Below are 26869 nucleotides of genomic sequence, written 5' to 3'. Positions count from 1 at the left end.
ATTGCTGATACTGTGTAGCGGGAAATCTGAAAGTTTCACAATCAGTAATCTTCCGCGAAAGCAACGTCGTTCACTGTATTAGTGGAGGTGGGCGAGTTCTGTCAAACAAAACAATGTGTTTTTTTCATGTACTTTTTGAAGAGCGTTGATTCGTGCAACCCATAATCTGGCTGCAGAGATGCTGGTGATTAATGTGCTGTGGTAATTTTAAGGCGAGCCTCGCTATGCCTCACTGATGGCATCAATGTTGGGCAAAACGCACTGCAGGGAAGCCAACTTCACACAATGGGTTTCATAAAATCATGATAGGCGAAGGCACATCAGGCACCTGAAAAAAAAGAAAATGCTTCCCATGGTTGGGATGAAGCTTGGTCCCAAGCGTTATGATGCCGGTTTATCCAAATGCACCAATCCAACGCGGTCGAAGCAGTTTGGGCCTTGCCTCAGGTTGCATGGGAAAAAACTTCGCGTTTCAACCACATTTTTCGTAAGAAAGGGGCTTTGACTCTTACTTTCTGCTTTGCAGGGATCCAAATGGCACAGTGCTTCTAAGGTAACTTCTTCTGTCAGGTGAGTGTCACGGGGCTCTTATAACCATACCAGTAGTTGCAACAGACCACGATTCCTGCGCCAGTATGTTTGTTTAGTTTTGTGCACACACAGATATGCTGGTTTGCAATGAAATAAGTGCCTGTAAAGAAAACCCTCCTGGCAGTAACTATCTATTGAGATTTCTGTTGCTGAAGATGGGCATCCGGGACTCATTTGCTGTCGCACAGAATGCACCAAGATCGTCGTGCACCAACCGTACTGAGAGAATACCCTTAAAAGGCACTCATAATGCCGGCAAGATTGCTAGACTCATTCACAGAGTGATAATGCTCTGTTTGGCAACACCACCATGCAGCAACACTAGCACTGCCACCGGGCTAACTGCCCAGTTTCGCAGTCAAGAAGGAAGACGAAAAAAGGCTTAGGTGTGTAAAAGTTCATCGCACATTGTTTAATTCCAGTCCACGGTATGTACAATGCTGGAAGTTCACATAGCAACCACACACACGCGCACGCACAGAAATGCACACCCACACACGCTACTTCCACTGCTGCTATGTCGCGAAAAAAAAAAAAAAAAAAGTGAAGAGGTGAGAGAAGACGGTCCGCCGTGCCACAGTCCATGATTCACTAAGCACTCACAAGAAGCGTCCTCTGTACAGGGCTCAGCAGACAACACCGCGCATGGCTGAAGGCGCACGGATCCACGTGGCACCAACACTTGACTAAAAAAGAGAGCGCCGTCGTCTCCCCCTTCCCCGAGAAGAGGAAACCCCACAAAATGGAGCCACCGGGAAGCCGCCTAAGACACGAGCTGCTGAGGACCGACACGAGTACAACACTTGCGCCGCCTTTCCCCGATGGGGCACACGGCCTACCGCAATCTGAACACACTGCAAAAGGGGTAACGGAAAGTCAACAATGCCAAACACCGTCCAAGCACGGCGGCTTAGAAGGGTGCAGCGCAACACGAGACCAGACAGTTGTGCGGGCGTGTTTTGCAGAGATGGGTCCACGCACCAACCTTTTAGGTCCCTAAAAATCGTCGGGTTGCCACAGTCGATGCAGTCATGCAGATAAGAAAAGGGTACTAGTTTAACCCCAGTTAGAACGGGTCATCAGGCTGCAAGCTAAGCAAACGTTCACCTGAAAGGTCAACACCTGGAATACTACAATTGGTCTACAAAACAGTCACACCTGTACGCCTCTTGTGAAACTCAGCACAACAGCAGTATATATGAAGTAGTTATAAAATTTCAGGCAGAATCAGTACGTACCCCTCTTACAGAATTTGATCCTTCGATGAAACATGTTAACTGCCCACAGCTAGCTACGACTTCACTCGACGACTGCATCAAGTGCGACAACCGTCTTTTCACAAGACTACAAAGTCACGACCACACACAAAGCTACGAGCAAGGGGCATGCGCCTTTAACCACACCCGCAAAGTCTCCGCACTTAAATAGAGCTGCACGGCGCACACAAAGCTCCCCATCTTCGCAAATGACCCTGCCAAGATGCCCAACAGCTTCCCAGAGTGGAAAGAAGATCGGGCTGTTCAGGTGCGGCGAAGACGCCGAAAGGCGCATTTACACTCTTTGCACCAGTGCTCAACAGTCGTGCCCTTACGAGTCTTCCGCGTCGGGTGGCAGCGAGAAAACAAACAATCAGAAAGAGGAGCTGGACTTCCCGACTGCACCCTGTCGCGCCTCCTTGGCAAGAGCACCAAGACGGTAGTGCCTTGTCGGCAGAAAGTGGCCTTGCTTTTAAGCGGCTGTGCAATCCTAACTGGCAGTTCAGCTTTGCCATCTTCAACGCGGCAGCACGCTGGCTCACGTGGCAACTCACTTCCCCAGAGACGGCCCTGCCGACAAAGCACCCTGTCTTTCAACACAATGTGCGGGCAGACAGAAGTGCTGAATGAGCCCCGGCCAAGAAAAACACGACCTCCAACAAAGGGGTGGGCAACAATGTGCCACAAACGAGGAGACGGCAGACAGCACACAAGACACGAAGGTTGAAACGAAGGTGAGCTGCCAATAATTTCAAACAGGAGAGACCACATCAAAGTAAACTAACAAAACTACACCTTTCAATTGCACTACAGGAACGAAGAATAAACAAAACGCCTTCAGTGACCCGGCGGCCCACAAAGCCGCGGCGAGGCCCTAGGCGCCTCGCAAATAGAACCGGCCCCTGGAAGACGACAGCTCGGAGAGATCGGAGTTGGACTGCGCAACAACTTATACAACACTGAGCCGCGGTTCCCGGAGCGTCACGCATTGACACCCCCCACTCCCCCACTGACAAGGCGACGGTTGTGCGGGTGTGCTATTTAAATGCTGCCCCCAGCGAGCGCAGTGCGGAGGAGACGGGTCTTGAGCAAGCCAAACAAGGGCCCCAGGCGCGTGGACCACTTAACCTGCACCTGGCGAGACACTAGCGGTTCCGGTTAAACGGACAGTTTGCCTGTTAGCGTAGGAAGAGGGGAAAAGCTGGCGACGACGAGGCAAGACAAATGTTCTGTGCTTACTCAAGCGACTCGGCGCAGACCGCGCGAGTGAACAACGGTGCCCTTCCAACTAAACCCAGACACCCGCACATACAACCATGAGAGGTGCATCGCAGACACAGGTTGCCGCATTGTAGTCAAACGTAGGCAAAGCACATTGAGACGGGCGCGTGCTTCTGGCGTCTCAATCTGCCAGGCTGTGCTGTTCTGCTGCTCAGTGTACACGAAGGTAAGGTACGTTTATACGAGTCTTTGTAGTTGTTAAACTGGTGAACACTCGCAAAACTAGCAGTACAACCTAGTGGCTTCGGGGAGTTACGTTTGACACAAGCTAGGGGGAATTTGAGAACGTTTTCATCGTTGACTGAACAACTACAAGGTCTCAGACCGCACAACGGTTTTTCTCGATTCTCTTCTAGACTGCAGGCATTTGACTAGTGCACACACACCTTGGCCACTTTGTGAGCAATGATTGTTCCGGCTGCAACGTCGGTCTCCACAGAGCACATGCCACACTTTATCAGTCTAGAAACAGAAGCAAAACTGTTCCTGTACACTCGTTCAATTAGCTAACTTACTGTTACCCAAACACTTTTTCCAGGTAGCTGCCCATTCTAGCAACTGCGACAGGTGGTGGACATGGGCGCCGACAGGATTTTGTCTTGAGGGGGGAAAACCGGTTGTAGTGAGGGGGAAGAGGGAGAAAGGTGTACCTTTTGCACTCCCCTGCCGACGCCCATGGTGGCGGTAAATCACTCTTGCTAGAAAATTTAATGACGGACAAGTGACACAGGAATTTCTCACGTGAGCCATGCAAGGCGGTCTCTTTACACACACGTGGGGGCATCGAGTGGACAAACGTGAGCAGCACAAAACTGCTCCCCACAACCTCCGTCAACTTAAAAAATTCAGCTTTCACACTTTTTCGTTTTTAATGCACCGGAGCTACACACGGGCTACGAGGCACACCGTAGTGGAAGGTTCCAGACTAATTTTGACCACCAGGGTTCTTGAACGTGCATCGAAGTCGCGACACACAGGCGATTTTACGTTTTGCCTTTATCTGAAAAGCAGCCACCGCAGGCAGGATCGAACACGAGCCCTTGGGCTCAGCAATACAATGCTCCACCAATTCTCTTTGTACCTAAGCGGTTTCACGGGGAGACGACCTTCTGCTCCTGCTTGCCCACTCGATGCATCCACAACACACGCCGCACACAACAGTTTCAGCAATAGGTCAGCAATAACATCCAACGTGTGGCTGTTCCGGAGCACTTGTACTGATCATTTCAGCGTGAAGGGCCAACTGAGGACAGTCTAAAGTTTCCCTTGTAGCGTGAAATCACTGAGCTGTCAGAATTGATGAGACTAAACTGCCCGACTCCACAAAGATAAAGAGCTGAGGACACCTAAGCCCTTCTTATGAGTTGTGAATGCGAAAGCATTAATGTCCAATTGAATGCCGCTGAGTGCTCTTTCCAGTTTCGCGCTGAGAGTAATTGTGGCTGTCAGTGGGGTGCGTGCTTGATAAGTAGCCGAACACCTAACTCGCATCCACAGCAGTGACTCCGCTATCTGCATGGCTCTGCATTGCGGTCTTTAACTTGTGCCTTTATTCTGCTGCAAAACTTGCGATATACATGGCTTGCACAAGACACCACCACCCTTTTCCATACACTGCTCTCAGCTTTCTCAATGTTGCTTGTGATAAAAGGGGCAGATAAGCTCGCAGCCTCCCACCCAGCACTCAACACACCAACACGGCAGCTACAGTGACGTCCGTGCAAGCTACACCAAGGAGTTGTTCTTTTGTCCCAAACGCCTGTGCCATGTATGTCAGCTTTTTTTGCACAATGGCTCATTTAGTGTTTTCGCATTAACAAGCTCAAACACCGCAAACACTTTGAAAGTGCACAGGCCAACCTTTCACTTTTGCACAAAATCGCTAGCAGCTAAAATGGATGAAACTTCCTGAATAATGATGTACGATCAGCATGCTTACATTTCGATTCCAACGAAAGACGTAAAACGAACAGTAATCTAGTTCACATTTGTGTCAAAACGTATTACGCCAAGCCTTCGCGAGCTGCAGTTAATGCTACAACACTGCTTGTTTTTTAAATCTAGGTACACGATTCTCACGTTAAATTCAAACTTTTAGAGAAGCAACTCCACTAGCAAATCGTAAAATGTAAAGCGTACCATTCGAGCAGCACTGAAACAACGTGCGACAACTGACGCGCGAAAAAGTGCGACAAACCCTCTAAAGTTGTAGATCTGTGGGCCAGCGACTAACCGCATTCAATTTCCAGAGAAATTCATCGAAATGGATTCGATTGAGCTGCACACAGTAGACAAAAAGAATCAAGCATTCACTAGCAATCAGGACAGCTACGAACTCATTAGGAGTAAAAGAAATCTCGCAATGAACGACTCAATCTAGCAAGTGAGAGGGTGAAAGAGAGATGTTCATTTTTACGCACTGGACGTCAAATCGTGTTGAACCCGCAACACGATTCCCGTCAAAGTGGTCCCAGCAGAAGCAAAACAGCTCCGCGGAAACAAACACTGCGCACAGCTATAAAAAGCCAGCATGGGTGGGCCCGGACTCGGCGGCGCACAACCATCATCGGAACAGCGTGAAGGGAAATAAGGGACGATGCCAGCGTTTCCGGACCGACAAGGGGGGGGCACAAACTGGGACACTGGGGCAGGCAGGGCCTTCCGGTCGGAAAGGAGGCGAGGACGCTTGAAAGAGACCGGCCCATCCAAATTAAACCGCAGGTCTGATGTTGCGGGAAGTAACGAGAGCCGTACAAATGGGCAGGGCTCCAATGCCAGGGAAGGGGTGGGTTCCCGAAAGAGCGACGGCTGACTAATGGAAAACAGCGGAGGTCTTCAACCCCTCGCCTCGAGGTGAAGGGGGTTGTCTGCCGCCGTCTCTCCAACAAGCTGCCAGGATGAGTTTGCCAGCGGTCAATCGGTCTCTACAGCTGCCGCATATTCACGCCACGGCGGTTTTGTAGGAAAGAACAGCTTGATGTGCACTCAATGAGCGAGATTCATGCCACATTATTCCTTTTTTCACACCTAAACAGCTGCTTTCGCACCGTTTCTCATTTCACCGCATGTCAATCACCCCTTTGTGGTGAGCTAGTTGCCCACGGGTTGTCACTGATGATTTTTTTTGTACATGAATGTGCGGCGTTACAAATCCTGCAAACCAGAGTAAAAATTGCCCCCTCAAAAGCGCGACGCTAACACAATGTTGTGAACAATCACAGCAAGAGAGTACTAAAGGGTGGAGTGCTTCCTTCCATTCTGTGGAGAGCTACGACTGCTGAACCTACACTCACTTGAGACCAAGGTGTGTCAAAGCACTGTTTTGAACCATGTGCCTCGGAAAAAGCGTCACCGACACCCAGTATGTAGAAGAGCCACAACACAACGGCACACTAAAACCTGCGGCGCTAAACTTCCGTCCGCCTACGAACGGTGTCCAAAATGTGAGAAGACGGGCTAGGACCTAAGCACAACTTCTAACGAGAAATTTAAAAAAGGGGTAGTCAGAGAGCACCAGGATTTCACAACCACTGACATTAATCGAATCTACTTCAGCTACGGTTAGTTACGGTTAAAAAGTCCGCAATTCGCCTACAAGCAGTCCGGTGAAAAACGGGCAAGCATTCGCTCTGCTTTTGTTCAAGCTCTCATCGCGTGTGTGGGGACGTCTTAAAAAGCTGCGAGAGGTGGGCAAGGCCAGAGGGGATACAAACAGCGACTCACTCCTGCGGCGCCTCTTAATAGAAGCCACGCTCGTAGGAAAAGCGGCCCTTGTATTTTGAAGCCGTTGTCCCTTCAGCGAAACCCTCGGAACATTGTACTTGCGAAAAACCGGATCGCAGGCTAAGTGCCGCCCGTATCACACGTACGGGAGCGCGCTGCGCTGAGAAATAGTCTGGGAATTATCACAGAACATTGGCAGTAGTTCTTTCGCTTTGTCTAGTAACAAGAATGGGAAAAAAAAAAAAAAAAAATCGTGCAAGGGTAACCTTTCTGGGTCGAAATAACAGCGAGGTCAGGGGAATCTAAACGACGGCATTGGTTTTAATCCCTGCTCTTTAAAATGGTGTGCTATATTCTCCGATATTTCTTTGGTCTAGCTGGAGCATCGTGTCGTTACTAAGGTAAAAAAAAAAAAAAGCGAGCTGAGTATTCTTATTCACCGAGTACTGAGAAACGGCACAAAGAAATGGGAACTTAAATACAAAGCTAGTTCGAACGACAAGTTTAACCCAACCAAAAAACGTTACGAAAGAAATGGTTGAAGGGCTAGAAGCGACGTAATTTAAACAGGACGCCGCTGCCTACAACGCCCCGAGAAATCGCAGACGAGGAAGGGGGCATCTATCCAACATGGCGGCCCGCTCCGTTCACCGCGAGAAACCAGCTCCGGTGGCGCACTTTTTCTTTTTCGTTTCGCCTCTCTGCATACGCGAACAAAATATCGCGGCCTCTAGCGCGAGAATCGACGGAGATGGGTTCAAGTAAAGCGACAATGCATGCTTTGGATTTCCGTGAAGCGGTTTTCCGTTTCTGTTTTGTCTTTTCCCGAGTCGAGCGACGCGCATCCAAGTAGAGAGAGGAGGGCAGCCAAGCGCTCGCTCCCAACCCAAATATAACCGGAAAGGGGGGTCTCGGCGCAACAAAGATAAAACCAAAAGTGCCCGCGCAACCGACGCAGCGGCCAACCAACCCGCGAGGGGAGAACGAACGGGCATTAGGCCGAGAACAAAGACGCCGGAGCGAAATAAAATGTAGGACTTCAAGTAGGGCTAGCGCGCCGTCCGCTACACAAAATATCACAGATCCGCGGACTGGCTCGTTCTCCACACTTTTCACGGCTATTCTTTAACACTTATTCACTGGTTTCGAGAGTCGAGACTCCCGTTATTCAACAGAGCCCCATTCTCGACCGCAGACATGATTTTTCGCCCGTTCACACACAAGAGAAAAACAGTGACTTAAATAAACGGCAGTGCCAGCACAGAGGTCAAAAAAAAGATGGGGCGAGGTCGAGCTGGCTCTAGGGGCCTCAAAATGCACTTTTTTTTCTCGCTCGGGCCCCGGGAAAGTACCACACCAAACGACAAGAGTTAACGCACAACCAGCACTTATAAATTATTCGATAACGTTATGCCGACGAAAGCTCGGCTAGGGAACATCCGAAGGGGCATTCGTCGCAATTTAAGCTCTCGCAGTGTTATACTACGCAAGGTCAAAATTAAAAAAGAGAAGTTAACCGCGAAGGCGGTTGAGGCCTCGCAGGCCGGATTAATTCGTGAATAAAATTCATTAGCGGAAAAGAATTAAAAAGATAAAAAGTTAGTGCTGGGGGCGCAGTTTTTTTTTTTAGGAGTAGGGACGTTGCTTGACTTGCCGATACATCGTACTCCACCGGGGCCGCCGTTGTAAAACAGGATGAGGGGGTGACGTACGCTACGTCGACGGGATTATCACCACCGCAGACTGAGTCACTAGCGGCGACGACAAGCACACTGCCGCCATCACCACTACGCGCAGAGATGCACTACACCGCGCGTAGACCGCAAATTTCCCCCGCGCGGAACACGCGCACGAAGGTTCGCCAACAATCCCAGCAGAGACGACAACGCGCGGCTTTGACACAGGGAGGGTATCAATTTGTCGTCGGATCGGGGATTTCAGTTGGGGGGAGGATTGGGAAGGCGGGCAATAAAATAAAATTGACGCACGGTCATCACGACACGGCGTTGCCGATCTGCGGCAGTTTGAGCGTACTCGCGAGCTCATCGCCGAGTCGAGTCGCCTTGGACGCGATCACGGAGCGCGAGGACGACACCGAGGACCGCTGCGTGGTCGAGTCCGACGCGGTGGTCTGCGGCGTCCGCGGCAGCCGCCTGCGAAGCCACGCGTGTCGCAGGGCCGCGGCCGGAGTCATGCGCGTCGCCGGGTCCCACTCGAGGCACCGCTTGAGGAAGTCCACAAAGAGCGGGTCGTCGCAGCCTTTGAGCGCCGTCGACCAGTCCTTGGAGCCCGGGGGTCCGCGCAGCTTGCCGCGCCGCGACCGCCCGGCGCCCAGCACCACGGCGCCGTCCGGCAGGGTGGTGACGGTGCAGTAGCGCGGGTAGCCCTTGGAGCTGATGAAGTTCTTGGCGCGCTTGGCCTGGTCGAGCAGCTTCTGCGGGGGCGGCCCGAGCAGCTCCATGATGCAGGCGAGCTGGTCGGCCTCGTCCTCGCCCGGCAGCAGCGGGTAGCCGGTGAGCAGCTCGGCCAGGATGCAGCCCAGGCTCCACATGTCGATGGGCATGCCGTACTTGGCGCCCAGGATCACCTCGGGCGCGCGGTAGAAGCGCGACTGGATGTACGTGTAGACGCGCTGGTGCTCGAAGCAGGAGGAGCCGAAGTCGATGACCTTGATGCCCGAGCGGCCCTGCTGCTTGAGCAGCACGTTCTCGGGCTTGAGGTCGCAGTGGATGATGTGGCTGCGGTGCAGCGCGTCCAGGCACTGCAGCAGCGAGTGGGCGAACTTGCGCACTAGCTGGAGCGAGAAGCCCTGGAACTTGTTCTTCTTGATCAGCTCGTACAGGTTGATGGAGAGCAGCTCGAAGGTGATGCACGTGTGGTTGCGGAAGGTGAAGTGCTCCAGCATGTGGATCAGGTTGAGCGAGTTGTCGCGGTCCTGGCGCCGCAGGAAGTCCAGGATGCGGATCTCCTCCTGCGCCTGCCGGTGGAAGCGCTTCTCGTTGCGCACCATCTTCAGCGCCACGTGCTGGTGCTGCTTGTGGTCGTACGCCTTGACCACCTGGCCGAAGGAGCCCTTGCCGATCACCTTGAGCATCTCGAAGCGGTACGCGATGTGGTCGTGCGGCACGTGCAGGTACGAGCCCTGGTCGTCGTCGTAGCCGCAGTTGTTAGGGGTGCCCGGCGCGCCCTGCCGCTTCTTGGCGTTAGCGCCGATGAAGTAGATCTGCGGGTAGTTGAAGATCTCGTGGTGCTCGTACGGGCTCAGCTTGTGCATGTACATCTTCATCACCTGCTCCGGCGTGGCGACCAGCGTCTTGCCGCCGGCCTTGTTGTCGGCCGAGTCGCCGTTCTGGTCCACCTCGAACAGCTTGTGCACGCTCGACTGGAACTTGAAGCCCGCGATGGTCTGGCTCTTGATGGGCGGCAGCAGCAGGCTCGACCCGTTGCCGCCGCCGAGCGCCGACGAGTTGTTGTTGTTCGCGGCGTTCTTCTCCAGGTAGCCGGCCTCCGACGAGGGCGCCGAGCCGCCGTTCATGTTGGCGATCAGCGACCGCGTCCGCGACAGGGGCATCGCGGGGTAGTCCCGCGAACTCATAACCGCCGCTCGCCGCCGCGGCCGCCGACAGCCGCCGCCCGCTCCGTCGCCGCCGCCGCCGTGCCGAACAAGGGACGCAGGCCTAGCGCGGACATGGACGCTCGGCCGCTCCGGCTGCGCTGCTCTGGGCCACCATTATCCAGCCGGCCCCTGTTGCTAGGGGGGCCACGTCACGAGCGCCCCCCTCCGGCGCCCAATGCAGCCCGCGAGCAGGGGTCACGTGACAGCCAACTGGCCAATCGCCGCGCGTGCTCGGCCCCACCGCCCAATCAGCTGGGCCACGGGAGAATGGCCTCCCAGGAGTAACGCACTTGGAGAGGAGGGTCGACGACGCCGGCGCTTCGATCGCGTCCTGCCAGGCGGCGCCACTTGCCGGAACGCTGCGCCGCTGCTGCTGCTCTAGCCGCGGCTGTGCCTCGACTGGCTCAGCTGCTGCTGGCGGCGCTGGGATGGAAAGAGGAAAGGGCGGGCAGGTTTGGGCAGTTGATCGCCGCCGCCGTCTGATCCCCGCTCATCCGGCTTCCAGCGAGCGAAGTCGAGCCCGCGGGCGGTGTTCCGAGAAAGAGCGAAAAATAATAAAAAGGAGGGGCCAACAGCTGGCGCTGCTGGCGTTTGCCGCGAAGCGTTGGGATGCGGCGATGATGTAAACAAGGCGACCACGTGAGGCGACGATAGTGACTCAAAAGTCGCGATCGCACACCTCACTCAGCATGGGCGAGGGACAGCGGCTTGCGCGGAGGAGGCTTTGTTTAACTCGTTCCGCTTCGGGGAAGCCCCCCTTCTTTCCACTCGGCGAGTTCATTGTTCGGGGCAGGGCAGCCCACGCCAGACGGGCGTCCGTTCACTTTTCCTGTCTCCCAGTCGACACCAAGTTCGCAGCAGCCGCTGGTTGCCCCCGTAGACGGGGATTTTTCGTCGAAGCTCCCGCTTTGAGTGGCAGTGACCGACCGAGTACCTCTAATCGCCGCCCCTGACGATGATGGCGACTTGTCTGTGCACGTCCGCTCCCTTTGTCCTGTATTCCGCGCCTTCCGGCGAAGTCTGGCTGGCCCGACTTTAAAGTCATCGTTCCTGGGTGATTGGCGCTTATTAAGCGATTGCTGTCGACGGGTGACTATTTCATCATAATTCGGCTAGCCCACACGAAGACAGATCGTTCCCTTTACGAAAGGTCATTTTTCACCCACGTCAATCCCACGCACGTATTGTTCTTGAAAAATCATTCTCACACACCGACATTCTTTTTTATTCTAAGCAACAGTGGAGATGGGGCCCTGATGCCATAGGTCGTGCACTGAATTTAGCCAGCAGACAAACGGCTTCCTTTCCACGCGTGCTTTGGATGAAATGAGCTCACAAGTTGCCTGACGCCTGCTGAAAGTTAAAGCAGGTGCCCGCTTGCTGACGCAATGCCAGGCATTTCAGTTCGCAGGTGGCGCGGACGCTGACGTACTTGCTGTCGCATGCAGCAAACTTGCGGCTGCCACATCGCGTTGAGTCGCAACGAGCAGCCGATATCTCTTGCTTCCGTGTAGCTTGCCTCGAATAAAGCTTTTATTAACCGCGCGTGGGTTTTGTTTCTACCGCCACGTTCCGCATTCGCACGCAACCAGCGACGTGTGTTTTATGGCTTCAATTGTTGAAACAACGCGCTATCACAGTACGCTTTTCGGCGCTTATCTGTCCTTTCTTTTTCTCTTCTTCTTTGCCCTCCTCTTGAAATGCGCTTTTTATATCGGCTGTTCCACGGATCGCGGTGTAGCTGACCTGCTGGGCACTTTCAGTTTCTTCACCCGGGGATAAGCTCTTCCTTTTGTCTGCTGTCCTTGTTTATCCGTTTCAGAGTGCGGGCTTGTCTAGCGAGGGAGACTTGGAACGACAGGAATGATGACTACAAAATACGATACATGCCGAAAATATCGCATTCACCTGCTATTCGACTCTAGCTGCTTAAAGACCGCTATCATTTTACGCAGTGATTAAACGGCTTGTGCCATGTGCCGGGCGGAGTAAGATCCGGCGGCGGTGATGAGGCACAGGGAAACTTCTGCTGGTAAGATGACACGTCATTACCCCCCACAAAGGAGTTACCATTAGCCGTCATCATCATCATGCTACCACCTGTAATAGAAAAAAAATTTTTGTATTAAAGTAGCGCTAGTATTAAACAAATAGTATAAAACAGCTGCATTAGTATTTTTGGTAAGATGACACGTCATCCCCCGGCCACAAAGGGGATACCACTATCAGTCATCATCATCGTTGCTGTTCTTATTTCATTGAGTGTTTAACGCGCCGACGCACCGCAGACGATTAGGCGCGCCGTAGTGGAGTGCTCCGGATTAATTTTGACTACCTGGGGATCTTAAACGTGCGCCGAAATCTCGTACACACGGGCGTTCTTGCTTTTCGCCTCCATCAGAAAATGAGCTGCCGCGGCCGGGAATCGAACCCGCGACCTCGTGCTCAGCAGCGCTGAGCCCCGGCTTGTTTTACAAAAAAAAAACATCGCTTGAACACAAAATTAAGTACGGTGCTTGTAAAGGCGAAAGCCTGGCTGGTTATACTTTCTCTTGAGCTTCCCGTCGACCCTTCACGTTGCCCTCGTCAGGCCAAGCTGGGATGAAGCTCTCGAGTCCACGCGGCGCAGTCAACGTATAACGGTCCGTCGTCCCGGTCTCAGAACACGCCTCCGGCGGTGCTGTTTCTTTTAAAGCGAAAGCTTCCTTAGTGGAACCGACGGCGTTCTGTAAAAAAACTAGTGCACTTCCCCATGCACCGCGGTTGGTCGACCGGAAAGCTCTGAGAAGATGCCTGGACACATGCACGGCGCGTGCGTGAAACTGCGCTTCTATGTGTCAAAACGCTTAACTGAAAATCGTGAAAAAGGAACGGGTTCTAGATAAGACTAAACACGCATCGGTCATGGCGAAGGAGAGTACAATAGTATACCTTCATCTCATAAACCGCGTATCGGTAAACACTTTGACCATTCGTAGATACATTTACTTATTGCGCGAAAAATCATCTCAGGGTCTTCGAAGGTTTGAGTATCGACTGGACGCACTTTCGGCGAAAGTTGGACGCACTTTTAGCTTTCGCGCTTCTCTTAACTTTCTCTAGGGAGGAATGGTAGTTTTTCCCACCACGCTCTCCAATTTTCTGCACGATTGTGCGCACCCCAAAACGATTTTTTGTACCTCCTTCTGTAGCTCACAACGCGAGCATATAAAGATGCAATGCTCTCGCCCTTAAAGGAGTTTGATTCGGTTAATATGCACCCTTGTTCGAAATTCATTTACCTAAAGGCGAAAGTAGCGTATGCATTTTTTCCCCAAGCTATATCCCGCAAAGTTATCGCGTAAAGTTAGCCAACCCAACCGGCGGTAAACAGAAGGAAAGGTACACGGTCATAATTCGGGTTGCTATTATGTAAAAACTAACTTGCTCAGCTTCGTAGCAAACCGCTCTCTATAAAGCAGTCTGAGGCGAGCCTGAGAAATCCCCCAAGACGGCCTCCACGGGTGAAGGCACGAGTACGTGCCACTCGACTATCTCCTGCTTAAAATCCCATCTCCCCCCTTCCCCTGGGCTACGATATTTCTTATTGAATAAGGGCAATCAATCAACCTATTGACGTGCTCCAATCGGTCAGCCATGGGCAATGCCCCTTCGCCGTTACGCGCCGATTTCATCGAGGTCACCACCCTCTTCATTGCGCCTACTCTGCACCCCTCGCGGAGCTCGCCGAGCTCTGCGCTACTCCTACGAAAGGTATACTCTACCTTGGGAATGACGGACGCTATCAAACCCGCACCATGCATGACCGGGTTGTTTCATGCTCCGAGCCGCACTTCCGCGTTTTGATCGGGTCATTCATAGCCATGGCAGCATGGCACCTACGCATCCAAAAGCATGGTTCGCTCGTATGCAACAACGGCGCCACTACCAGCGGCCACCGGGACGTCCAGAACCTTTTGGCATGTAGGGCATCGGTCGCACGGTCATTACTTGGAGTCTTAGGGAACCACTCCTGTACTTTATGGCTCATTAAAGTTTCGTATTTTTACTACTGCCACCGCAAGTATTGGCCGTTAAGGGCCTGAACGCTTGAAGAGACCATGAAGGCAAAGTGGAACATTGTTCAACTTGAGTCGGACAAGGAAACACAATACGTCTGGTATTGCCTGTTCACAGCCAGCTTGATTGATAGAAGTCAGGGTTACGAATATTCGGGTCACTTTAGGTTTGCGTCCAATATTGTGCTCTTTAGTCAGTCTGGGGAACACTTGCAAGGAATTATTCAGGAACTGCTCTCAGAAAGTAGCGTCCCGTGTAGAAAAATAAAGACGAAGAATCGGAAGTAACGTTCAACAGTGTTCAACAGTCAACGTTCAACAGTCCGGAGCAGAGCACAAGCAGCCATGGCAGGCCATGTGGGAGGTCCCTCAAACTCCTTCGGGCGGTGTCTGGGATCGCTGGACACCCACCAGTTAAAGGGGTTCAAACACCACCTGTTTCCGTCCCAGCGGGAGTAGCGCCCTGTGTAGAAAAATAAAGACGACGAATCGGAAGTAATGGTTAAATTCGGGGCATGCAGCTCGCCTGTGCAGTGCTTTTTTCTTTCTTTTTCTTCCCTTTTGTGTCGACAGTCGTACCGTATTTCTATACTAGTTTGGCGCGACAGGTGATGAAATACGTAGCTTTTTGGAGCTTTTCGCTTCCAGCGTATGTTTTTCGGGGGCCAGGACGTAGCGGCCGGCATTATGGGCAGCGTGCGACGCCGCGTCAGCGCCACCATCGGCCGCGCCCTCGTCCTGCGGCACGATAGGCGCGTAGCAAATGTAATCCAGCGAGCTGAATTTCACCGTCTTGGCAGCTCGGGATTTTTTTTATTGGCACCGATGAGGTAAAGGGCATGAATTTTCTCAAAAACAAAAACTTTTTCGACTCTTTTTTTTTTTTTTTTTTGCGAGAGTTTGCCTTACGGCATAACAGTCATATATACAACATTACATTGGTTTCACGCAGAAACGTCAACAGAGACCGGTACTGAGGCCCCCATATCCACCGCTGTAGATCAGGGGGTCTCCCAGGATGGAGCCCTGTGCCCCGGAGGTGTTGCAGGCGAGAGGTTTGAAGGGCAGGGCAGGTCCATAGAAGGTGGCTCGTGTCGGCTTCAGACGCAGGGACCGTACAAAAGGGACAGGTGTCCGCAAACGGTGCGTGATAGCGGGCAGGCCAAGCGTGGGTCACTGCTGGGGATAATGCCACCCCAACTCGAAGCCTCCGCAGCAGGACCTCCTCCCAGCGAGCGAGCCCACTGGGGAGGTCGGTTCCACGCGGTGGAAGTAAAGCACGCGTGGCGCGGCGGAGGTTCTCCTTTTCCACCAGCAGTTCTTCTCGGGTGGACACCGGAAGAAGTGGCAGCGGCCTTTGTAGGTCTATACGGCGACAGGCGCGATCCGCCGCTATGTGGGCAGGAAGCATGTCCCGGCGAACCCACAATACACGCACAGGGCATGGGTATGTGTCCAGGATCGCGTGAATACGTGCCGACATGCTGGTGCTACGCGCAACGCGACGTAGATCACGTATCGCCGTCGTTGAGTCCGTGTAAATTTCCAGTTTCACACCGGTAGTTACAGTCGATGAGAGCGCTTGGAGACCATCCCGAATTGCAGTAAGTTCTGCCAACAGGCTTGGGAGAGGTCGGAGGGTCTCGTAGGCGCAGCACTGGTTTAAGGTTGGGTGAGAGGGACAAGCCAAGGCTGTGGTTACGAGGCAGTCATGTGCCCCGGCGTCCACGAAAGCCTGTATGACTCGTGTCCGCGTCGCAGGCGCCCAGTGACGGACATGAAGGAGGGCTGCATCCGGAGGTTGATGAAGGCCAGAGGTTCGGACATGTAGCCTTGCCAGAGGCTTGTTGTCCGTCACCTGGTGGTAGAGCCAGGGCGGTCTAGCCGCAGAAAAGGCTGGCATCGTATCAGGAACGTGGCCCATATACGCAGCGAGAGCCGCTGCCTCCGGTACAACTCGCGTCTGGGTAATGCGGCGCCACACGGAACTTCACTGTCACAGGTCGCTGCTCCCGTCAAGCAAACGTAAACCCCGTAAACAAGAAGTCTTACACCATTGCAATTCATGTTTTTGACCACTCTGAACTAAACTTTAGAGCTGTATACATGCAAATGGCAGAACAACTGCTTCGAGCAAGGCCCGTCTGACATTAAAAACCGGGCAAAAAGGCAGCGTTAACGCGGCTTTATAATTCTTGCGCCCCGTGCACCTATGAACCAACGCATTCTTACCTCAGAAAAAATGACGTGCTAATGTTTTGAGGAAATTGTCTTAACAAATTGTCCGGTTTATATCAACGACATTCTCAGTTTACTAAACACGCGGAAGTAACCGTTGCGCGCACTTTGCACTACAAATGAAATCAATTGACGCTTCTTTACCACCGCTTCTATGTTTATTCAGGTGTGTGCGCAAAAGCTGTGCTTACTGTTCTGCCTAGCGCATTGCCCTTGGTCAAAAACAAATGCGATAAACAGACACCAGGATACGAGACAAGCGCTGAGTGAACGCTATTTTCCTATTTTGCATGAATCACATTCAGCGGTGAGTTCGTTGCACTAAGCTGTCGATATTGCTGATCAACAAACAGTTGTCATTGTATACACTCATTTCGGTAGCCTCAGCGAGCAATGAAAAAGCGCGTCTGATTCAAAAAAATCTTTGTGGTGCTGATTCAGCGCAGTTATACCACGGCCGTGGTTATACTGACAAAAAACAAACAAACAAAAAAAAAGCAGGTGAGGTAGCAGTTCGCAATAAATACTCAACAAAATACGCATACGCCAACACAAATGTGTTGATCAAAAAGTCGTTAGCTGCAGGAAGTGCCAGGAGCCGAGATGGTCAAAAAAAAAAAAAAAAAAAGGAATCCCCGCAGTATACAAGAAAAAAAGGCGACATTATTGTTCGTATGCGTCAACAAAATGCTCTTTCATTTCCCCTTCTCAAAATGGCACACAGTATTTCAAGACACGAAAAGAAATTAGCTGACAAATAGCAAATACAGGAAACAGATTGGCAGTTTATAACGGGATTTCCTGTCGTCAGCTACCCCAGGCGTTCTGCCTTTGGGTTAAATCGGCGGGAAAATCGTAGGCTCGTACAAAGGTAATCTTGAAAGAAACAGTTAACATCAACAAAAAAAACTTCAAAAGCAAGAAACAAGACGTTTCGGCTTCTCTACGGGAGCCTTGTTCACAATGGGGTGAAGAAAAGGTCATGGACGCCTATTGTTTTCTTCGGTACTTGACGTAAGCAGCGCGTGTACGACGGAGGGATGGACCCTTCTTTTCGATTAAGCGTGTGACGTGCACTTCTGCATCTCCAAAGACTCCAGATAAAGCCGCGATTTGAGGTTCCGTTCTTGGCCGATGATTCTTGAATTATCCCAATCAATCTTATGGCCCGTTGCATCCACGTGCTCGGCAAGAGCATATCGACGCTATTCGCTTCTTTTTCACGTCGTTCTGATGCTGCCTCAATCTCCGTTTAAAGTTACCCGATTCACCGATGTATGCGTAGTCGCAATCTGCGCAGGAAATCTCGTAGACCACGCCAGGACACGATACTCTGGTAATTTTGGATCCGTCGATTGCTATACAGGTAAACCTGCAGATATAACTATAAGTTGACAAAAATTCCCAATGTTTCGTTACATGCAGGTTTTCATTACATACTTTCCCACGAACGTATTCACTACTCGGCACTTCAAAGAAGCAAGGTAACTTACCCCCGTATGCACAAGCCTAGCTTAAGTATCACTTCTGCCTCTCGACACTTTTGGGTGCCTTAGCTTAACCCTTTTCAATGACCAGTAGTATGCTGAAAAGGCGCCTTTTTTGCGAATTCGATGCTTTTTGCCTCATCAAAATCGTTAATAGGGTGCTATCTGGGATACTGTGCCGGGCAACAACGTTCTTCGTTACCGCCAGCGGAGGCGGCATTTAAAATTGCGAGCTTGTCTTGAAAAAGGCAAAACTTCTCGTTTTCTGGAAGCAGAACTCATCGCCGACGAACCGACACCACAGATGGCAGTGGAGACGCGCGACTACACGACGACAGGCAGGCCTTAGCCGACACCGCACTCAGACGTGGTGGAAACGCATGGTAGTCTACGGTGCAGGCAAAGTTCGCCAGGTTAGTGAATATCTCCAGCCGATTTTTTATTAAAAAAAAGTGCAAAAAACAATGGCTCATCAGAGTAGCAAATTCGTTACATGAAGGTTAACCATCGCAGCGCCTTCGTTACATATATAGAGGTCGCAAATACATGGGTTTAAATGGGGCTGGAAATGGGGAACTGAAAAACTTCGTTTAATCCAGGAATTCTTTACACGGAGGTTCATTGCATCCAGGTTTAACTACCACCAACGAAATGTTCATTGCGTATTCTTATCGTCTTCGCTTGCCACCATTTGTTTCCGCCGGTCCCATGTCAAAAAACACCTAAGTTAGAAGCGTCCATGAGAAAGGGCCACGGTCAATTATAACCCCTTGGCAAGGGGGAAGACGGGGGAGCGTGAGCAACTTTGTCGCGGGCTGTTCCTCGGCGGACGAAAGGACAAGGGAGTCCGCCCAGTCGTGTATCGTGAAGAGTGCTTCATGAGAACGCGTTCCGCGGTTCCGTTGCCGCATGTTTGCGTGGGCACGTCGAGACAACATTTGAAAAGGGCCTGTTTATAAGCACCGCCTTGATTGGCTAATCTTGTGGCCTATGAGCGGCCAAGAAGTGTGTAACATCGTGATCATGTTCGGAGGCGTGGTTTGGCCAATGAAACCAAGGTGTCTGGTTGTTGAAGGGGGTGGGAGAGGCGGGTCTCGCTCGATGCCGGCTATCTCAGCATGCTCTGTAAATAGCACATGTGAATAAATTGTTCACTTGCCGTCTGCTATGTGCCTTCCGACCGACGAGACATCATCGATCGACCGATCCCCTCTGGTTGATCGAAGCTTAAATAGCATAGGTTAAATAAAGCTTAAATAGCTTTTAGCATAGCTTAAATAGCTATGCTTTAGCTATGCTTTAGCATAGCTTAAATAGCTTTTAGCATAGGTAGCGAAACTCTGGTGTAGGGCTGGATGAACCTCGGACGACTTGTCGGTGCTGATCGCAACCACGAAATAGAAAAAGAAGGATGGTATGAGAAAAAAAGTACGTCCAGGGAACGAGCGTCTTTGATTAGAGAGAGAAAACTTTTATTGCCCTTTGGATTTGGAACACCTTGATGGTAGCGCACTTACACACGGACACAAAAAAGGAGACGACAACCTACACTTCTTTCTTTATTTCCACAAGCACTTATTGGGGGAGGGGTTGGTAACCGGGGGACGAAGGGCCCCGGTGACTTAGGCAGCCCGCCGAGCGGCGATGGCTTCTTGCACCAGCGCCCTCGCCCAGTGTATGGTGGGTAGAAGGGTGCTCACCGCCTCGACATGGGGGGAAATGGGTTGTGGGGGCATTGTCAGAGGTCATCCATGGTTTGGACCACCCTACAAGCGGGGCACTGGGGTGAGGAGTACAGAGGCGGGAGAGGCGATGAAGGGTGTACGTCTGCACTAAGCGCCTCTTCGGCGTGAGAGAGCGCAGCGTGTGCGGGGGGGGGAGTAGACGACGGCAGAGAGGAAATCTCATGAAAGGAAAGGAGCCGATCCCGAGCTGACAGGGCTCCACGGAAGGGATCAAGGCGATCCAAGACTCACTCGGAAGGGAACAAACTGGGGTAGAAGAAGAAAGAGCCGACGTCGGGACCAGCCCACCTCGAAGACGTGGACAGCGGCCCCCATCCCCCTTCACCCTAAATTCCCCCATTTCTGTCGCAAGGTTTATAACCTGTACAAAGCAGAAATAAAGACGTCATAAAAAAAAAAAAGAAAGACACGTGGACTTGTTCTGAGCACGTAACGCGGATGATTGGCAACAAGAGGCGGAATCGCGCGTTGTGTCACATTCAAAAGTGCCCATTTCGCGGCCGTTTCTATCGTGACGTAGTCGCACTCGCGTGGACTTTGACCAATGACCTGCTCAGAAACATATACGCTCCGCCCTGCTCGTGCTGCGTGACTGCGCATCCGGGTCGTGTGCTTTCAACCAATCAGAGCTCGCTCAAGATGGACACGTTGAAAAGGACATGAAATGGGCAAAGCATCCGGGTAACGGGACCACAAGTAGGTGCGAAGATGTAGGGATGAGATCAGGTAATTCGGGGTCTAATAGATTCGGCCATCGCACGACATGAACGGTTTGAAGTCATGTGAGAGAGGCCTTGGCCCTGCATAGTGCATAAATAGGCTTATGATAATATCTAGTTAAAGAATAGCGGAGAACCGGCTCCGGTACTGTACCCTCGGTACACCTGCGCATGCGCACAATCATTTTTTTTTTCATCTCTGCGCACGCGCAGTACCGCCGGTCACCTAACGGGTACCGTACGCAGTACCGTGAGCGGGTCTGCGTTCTGCTATTTCTCTCTAATGACGTCATACGATCCTACGGAGCACAGTCGAGGTCACTCTGGGTTCCCTTGTTCTGTACTGCTGTGAGTAGTGGAAAGGGGAACGGTATCACTCGTCGTGTGAGCCACTGGTTGCGCTGAATAAACCAGTGCTGGGTTCTCCAGTCTCTCATCAGATTGGGCAGCGGAATGAAAAGGGCGGAAGGGGGGTGGGGGTGGGGGCGGTGTGGCTGATGAAAGAAAAAAGAATACAGCCCCCGGTCAGGGGTGAGACAGCCCAAAGAGATTTGGGAGCAGTTTTCGGAGCAGCAAAATTACGATTTTGGAGCAGAAGAATCTTGATTTGGAGCATTTAGGGACATTTATTACATCGTCTTGCGAGCTTAAAAAATCATAATTTTAGCAATTTGAAGGGTCAAGTACACGTTCCAATCAGTTTTGAATACACAGAACACTGAAACAGCCTTACGTGAAAGAATTTTTTAAGAGTATCGCAAAGTTCTAACTGCACTACCTTCTTCCTAACTAGTGATATTGTGTTGCGGTTGTACGCAACACTGACAACAAAACTGCCGTTAACATTATCAAATTTAAGGGCTCTGCAATTTGTGGCGTGTTTTTTTTACCGTTTCAATGCTAAAATTATTATTTTTGTAATCCCAGGCTGCGTTGTACGAACGAGTGTAGTCACGGAAGCAGTTGAGCAACCAGGGGTTTCCCCAGGCATCGAATCAAGGGGGGGGGGGGGGGTGTCTCAATGGCTCTGGGGGGGGGGGGGGGGTCATAAACTAGAAAAGCTGTTTTTTTATCCCACTAGTTAAATAATAGACGTCTGTTAACCAAACGCTCATCCCCGTGACGTACGTTTTTCATTTTCTATAAATATATATACTATACACCTGAGAGGCGGTGGTTTCTATTCAATCTAAGAAAAAAACAAATTTAGAGAAATTCATTTTTTACCATGAAAGGTCCGTATTCAGTTTTTTTTTTTTAAATTTCTCGCCATTTTTCAACGTATAAGGACATTTTCGAACTTGTTACCAGGGCCAGTGACGAAATTTGAGTTCTTGAAACAATGTTTAGGTAGTACACGAATTATGCAGCACTTATAAATCAGGCACCGATTGTACGCTCCCGATTTATTGAAACGCCAGGATTAGCTTCCGTAGCGCTTCGCCTCGCCAAATTGCCCATTTTAAATGTACATGCTGAAAGAGCTTCTGCAAAGATTACGGTTGTACACAAAGAACGGCATCGAATCAATGAAGAAAGTAAATTATATGTGTGTTTACTGCACTTAGTTCAAGTCAAAGGCGGCCTCAGTCGAAGTAATTTAGGGTGAGTGCTTGTCGATATATGCTTTGCTCGTACCTCCTCACGGGCTTGTTCTGGGGATTCAAGGGGGGATTCAAGGGGGGGTGTCCAGAATTTGGGGATTCAAGTTGGGGGGGTCCAGAAAAACTAGGGGGGGTCTACACACCCCCTAGGGGGGGGGGGGGTGTAGGGAAATCACTGTGAGCAACTTCAAGCTAACAGTCGCATAGCCCAACCAGCCTACCCGTTGCAGTCCGTGGGGCCCACGTTCACCCCATGATCTTTTGAGTAGCGTTACTGCTAAGCCACCTAGATTTTGGCATTAAATTTGACTTCGCATACATCAAGTGTTATTAGTCGCGTGCTATGGCAACCATGCAGTCCTGCAGCCATTGGGCGCTGCCCGAACAGGTCGCGGCGCCGCAGCACAGCCCGCAACTTTCGTGTCGACCGTTCCACCCCCGAGGCTCGCGATCACACTTCGAAGCACAGAGACACCTCAGCATTTTATAACACCACAGTGAGCCAAAAAAGGTCACTTCACGAACCCGATTATAGATGCACGCACCGCGTTTCGCACTCCAGGACAAGCCACGCGGAAGTCTTAGGCCCCACATTTCAATAAACTTTTTTTTTCGAGCCGCACAACTTCTCATAATCTCGCACCAATCTCGCACCAAACCATAACCCCAGGTTAACGTCACTGTTCAGAGCCACAACTGATAGAATTAATAGACTGGAACCCAGCTGATTGCGTAAAATAAACCAGGGAAAATATCGGCGATGCGCACTGAGCGCGTGAAGTAGGCAGTAGCAGCCGGATCAGGCGGTGGCCATGTTTGTAGCCACAGCGATGCCCAATCAGGAAGGCCGTTTCAGGAACCCAGACGGAAAGCCAATCGTGTTTTAGAAGCTATCGTTTGCTTCATTTCAGTCTTTCTATTTCTGCCATTTCCGTGTTTGCAAATGACCGACAATAAAAGTACTGACCAGGATGCGCGAGGCTTTCGTCCCCGCCGGAACTGACATGAACATCAAAATCCGTGCCTTTCAGGCTCTTCTGGAGCAGTTTGGCGCAATTTTCGCAATTTTCATCCTTTTGGAGCAGCTTGGCGCAGGAAAATGGAATTGTATCAAAAAGGCGCAATATGCGCAGCTGTCTCACCCCTGCCCGGTTCATACCCACTTATGCAACACATTGCATACATCACAGTTGGTCATCGTTCTCTCCTCTCTGGTTCGGGAGCCTACCTCCACTGAGTGGAATGGATCATGACAACTACCAACCGGAGGACGGGCGGAAGAACTCCCACGTTAAAAAAAGAGAAATGATCTTGAGTTCGCGGCTTCATGCGCGCAGCGTAGGAGGACGTACACCAAAAAGAAAGAGGAAGAACATGAAAGGACGAAAAGTAAAACAACACAAACAACAACCAAACAGAGGAAAATACAAAGCCAAAGTCCACACAACTTTCCAACTTTTTGTTAATTTTCTCCCCGGTGAAATTAACTAGAAAAGACTGGTCGTCGTGGAGCCCACGTCAAAGCCGCATATTGGTGCGTATCCTTGCGACGCACCAATATAATAGTAACTCTGCCTATAGTCATTATTTGATAATAGGCAGAGTTACCGACTTCATATGGCTCGGTACTCGATCCGCTTTTTCCCCCTGCGTACTCCAGTGAATAGTCTCTTATTACACCAAATCATCAGATCGGCACGGAAATCATAACTTTCCACACTTTTTCCCTAATTTTTTCACTTTTGTAGCGAACTTTGGCATACCTAAGCTATCGGCCTAAACTTTCTCAGCGCTTGAACTCGTAACCAAATACCGCTCCTGCAATCCTCCCAACCTAGCACGCCTATCCACGCTATCACTGAAGTTATCAATCTAAAAACTCCAGCAAAAGCGCGTGGTCTGTGCGGATCGAGCTTCCGCACGGTAAACCACCAGCTATGCCTCCATTGTTTTCCTCAAGAGGGGAGCGAGTGAGGAGGTGAACAGCGGGCGAGGAGAGGGAGTTACGGGGCAGGGGCGATGGCGTTGCAGCAAACCATTGCCTTTCGGTGTCGTCTGCAGCGAAGAAAGCATTTACGCGGCCGTTTTCTTTTTTTTTTTTAAATCTCAGGCCTACTAAGTATGCGCATTTCTGTAGTTCGCATTTACCCCTGCGCACAGAGACGTCAACCAAATTTCCGTCGCAGTCGCGCACAGCGTACACGGTAGCTCGCGGCCTTTTGTCCGTCACAAATAGCCGCCACGTCGCAAATGGTCAAGTCCAGGTAGAAGATTGACACATCCCACGACGAAACTTCTTTCCCACCCCCTACCACTCGGAGGAACACCAGGCGCGCGTGTCAAGGCGTCGCAGTGTATCCGCCGGAGGGGTGTAAAATAAAAATGAATAAAAGAGCCTCGGCGTTTCTGCGCCGCCGCCGAAACCTTGTCCCACACACGGCAGATCACGACGTCGCCCCGCTGGTGGCGGCTATATCCTAGGCTTTTTCGCCGTGCACGAACGCACGCACGCGCCCGCAGGCAGGGCATACAAAGCTGGCGGTGTTCAGGCAGGCTGTGAGGACCTTAACCTTGACCGAGATATCACCTCCGACCCCCTCGCTGCCGCACCGCCCGCGCGGACAAGGCGGCGCGTTTGACCTATTTGACGTCACTGCCGCGTCGGTGCCATGATGCATGCACGCCGGTGTCGCGACGTCGTGGACGCTGCCGCCGGCGTCCGTCACGTTGGTCCTCCGAGGACGGCGATATTGTCGGCTTGTGTCGCATACTCACGCGGATTAAGACACACTGGCGAAACGAGAAGCGCGCACAATGGTGGAAGCGGCTTTGTCCACATTGGAGTTGCGGCAGCGGCGAGCGGAGTATTGTCTTTCCCTGCTTAATGAGCAAGGCTGTCCTTATTGTCCTTCCGTGGTGTAGAAGGCCGTATTACATGTCCGGGGAAAGAAATATTTGGAAAGACATGGCTATGATTATTCCATGCTTCAAGCAAGTCCATATGAATCACTCATGAGCTTCTGACAACCACTGCAATCATCACTGACCAATCAGGCGCTTCTTGCTTGAATGTCTTCCTGCCAAAACACTGCAGGATTTAAGGATCATACGTACGGAGTAAACTGAAAGGCCATGTTGGTTACTAGAAAGAGACTGAAGCTGAGAGGAGGGTAACGAAGAAGTGACTGAACTAAAAGTTGACGAGTCTTTCGCAATTTAGGACATTAGCCTTTGACAAGGCTGTCGAACACTGGTGAGGTGGCATGTTTGCATAAAAGAAGCAAATAACTATAATTTTCACTTTCTTTTTTCCCCAGCTTCCGCTGTAATCAGCGGCCCACTATTCGTGAGTGTGTATGTTGTGATTTGCAAATACAACACCAGCAATATGTCACATATCGCACACACAAAGTAAAGCAATTTTAATAATGCTGATATGTCCGTTGCCTGTGTTGCTGGGGGATTTAAAGCATATATTGCAAGAAGTGCTCATGTGTAACATGAGCACATAAGCAGATAAAGCAACATTTTACTTGATATCTCAGTTTCTATTCTTTGTTATCAATGCAATTTTCATTATCACTATGTATAGTGGTGGGTAATTGCAGGCATATTTTTTGCAAGAGCAAAGAGTCAACGTTTTGCCAGTATGCAGTCGCTACTTCTAAAGCCCCTGCCTACCAAATGATGTCCCATACAAGCACTGTCACCAGCTTCTGTAAATTGCAATGCATAGTCGCATTACTGAGGTGTAATTTCCTCGTGGTCTCTTTTTCGCCAATAAACGTTTGTGCTATGCGGCTGTGTTCCAGGGAAGATCCAGAAAGGGCACTCGAATTTACCGAGCCCCTTGCCATTTTCAATGACCTATCAATGAATTAATAAGTAAAACCTTATTTGCCAAAAGGTGGTGGCAAAAACTTAGAGTAACAGCAGACCAGGTTTGTTTAACTGACCCACCTCTTGTGAGTTTGCGTATTGAGACAAAGATAAAATGTTTCAATAGGAAGCTGTACGGAAGGCGTTGATTTTTTTTACTCCAGTTACTGCTCAACAGAATCTGTTTTTTTCTTGTTCTCTTTAAATTTTATGGCATGTAACTTATACAGAGAGCTGAAATATTGCCCCACACGCAGCAGATCAGCTGGATAGCATTTGGCCATGCGTCAGCCTTCGTGCCTTGAAGCCATAATCATGCATATGTGTAAGGATATAACCCTATCGTGGTATGCCATGTGTGGTAAAACTAAAGCTAAATTCACAATTTAGTTTTCGGATCAAAGGCCTACAAGCAGTACTAAGGTGTTACAAGCAGGCCAGCCCCGTTTATGGCATTTTTGTTCCTGTAGAACACATGTATATTGTCACATCTGGCATGCAGAGAGGTAGGTTGTTCTTATCAGTTAAACGAACAGCTTACATAAAATCTCTTCGATTTGGCCAGCACTTTCTGCATGAGTTCAGGATGAGTTCAGCCGGTGCAGCGCAGGCTCCGCCACCGCAGAACCGGTCCTGCACTTTTGTCGTCTGCTTCTGCAGCCTCCTCCCTGG

The 26869-nt window shown here is 50.9% G+C and overlaps 1 protein-coding gene across 1 annotated transcript; it reads right to left on the bottom strand.

Annotated features, from left to right (window-relative positions):
- Window positions 1–973: 973 nt before the first annotated feature.
- On the bottom strand, window positions 974–11085 carry LOC144159382 (dual specificity tyrosine-phosphorylation-regulated kinase 2-like). Its single transcript, XM_077690826.1, has one exon. The coding sequence runs from the start codon at window positions 10444–10446 to the stop codon at window positions 8845–8847; it is 1602 nt and encodes a 533-aa protein (XP_077546952.1). The 5' UTR covers window positions 10447–11085; the 3' UTR covers window positions 974–8844.
- Window positions 11086–26869: the final 15784 nt, after the last annotated feature.

Source organism: Haemaphysalis longicornis, unplaced genomic scaffold (genome assembly GCF_048455015.1).
Source record: "Haemaphysalis longicornis isolate Haplotype H1 unplaced genomic scaffold, Haemaphysalis longicornis Haplotype H1 scaffold_10, whole genome shotgun sequence".
NCBI lineage: Eukaryota > Metazoa > Arthropoda > Arachnida > Ixodida > Ixodidae > Haemaphysalis > Haemaphysalis longicornis.
This window is presented reverse-complemented; position numbering and strand designations above follow the sequence as displayed.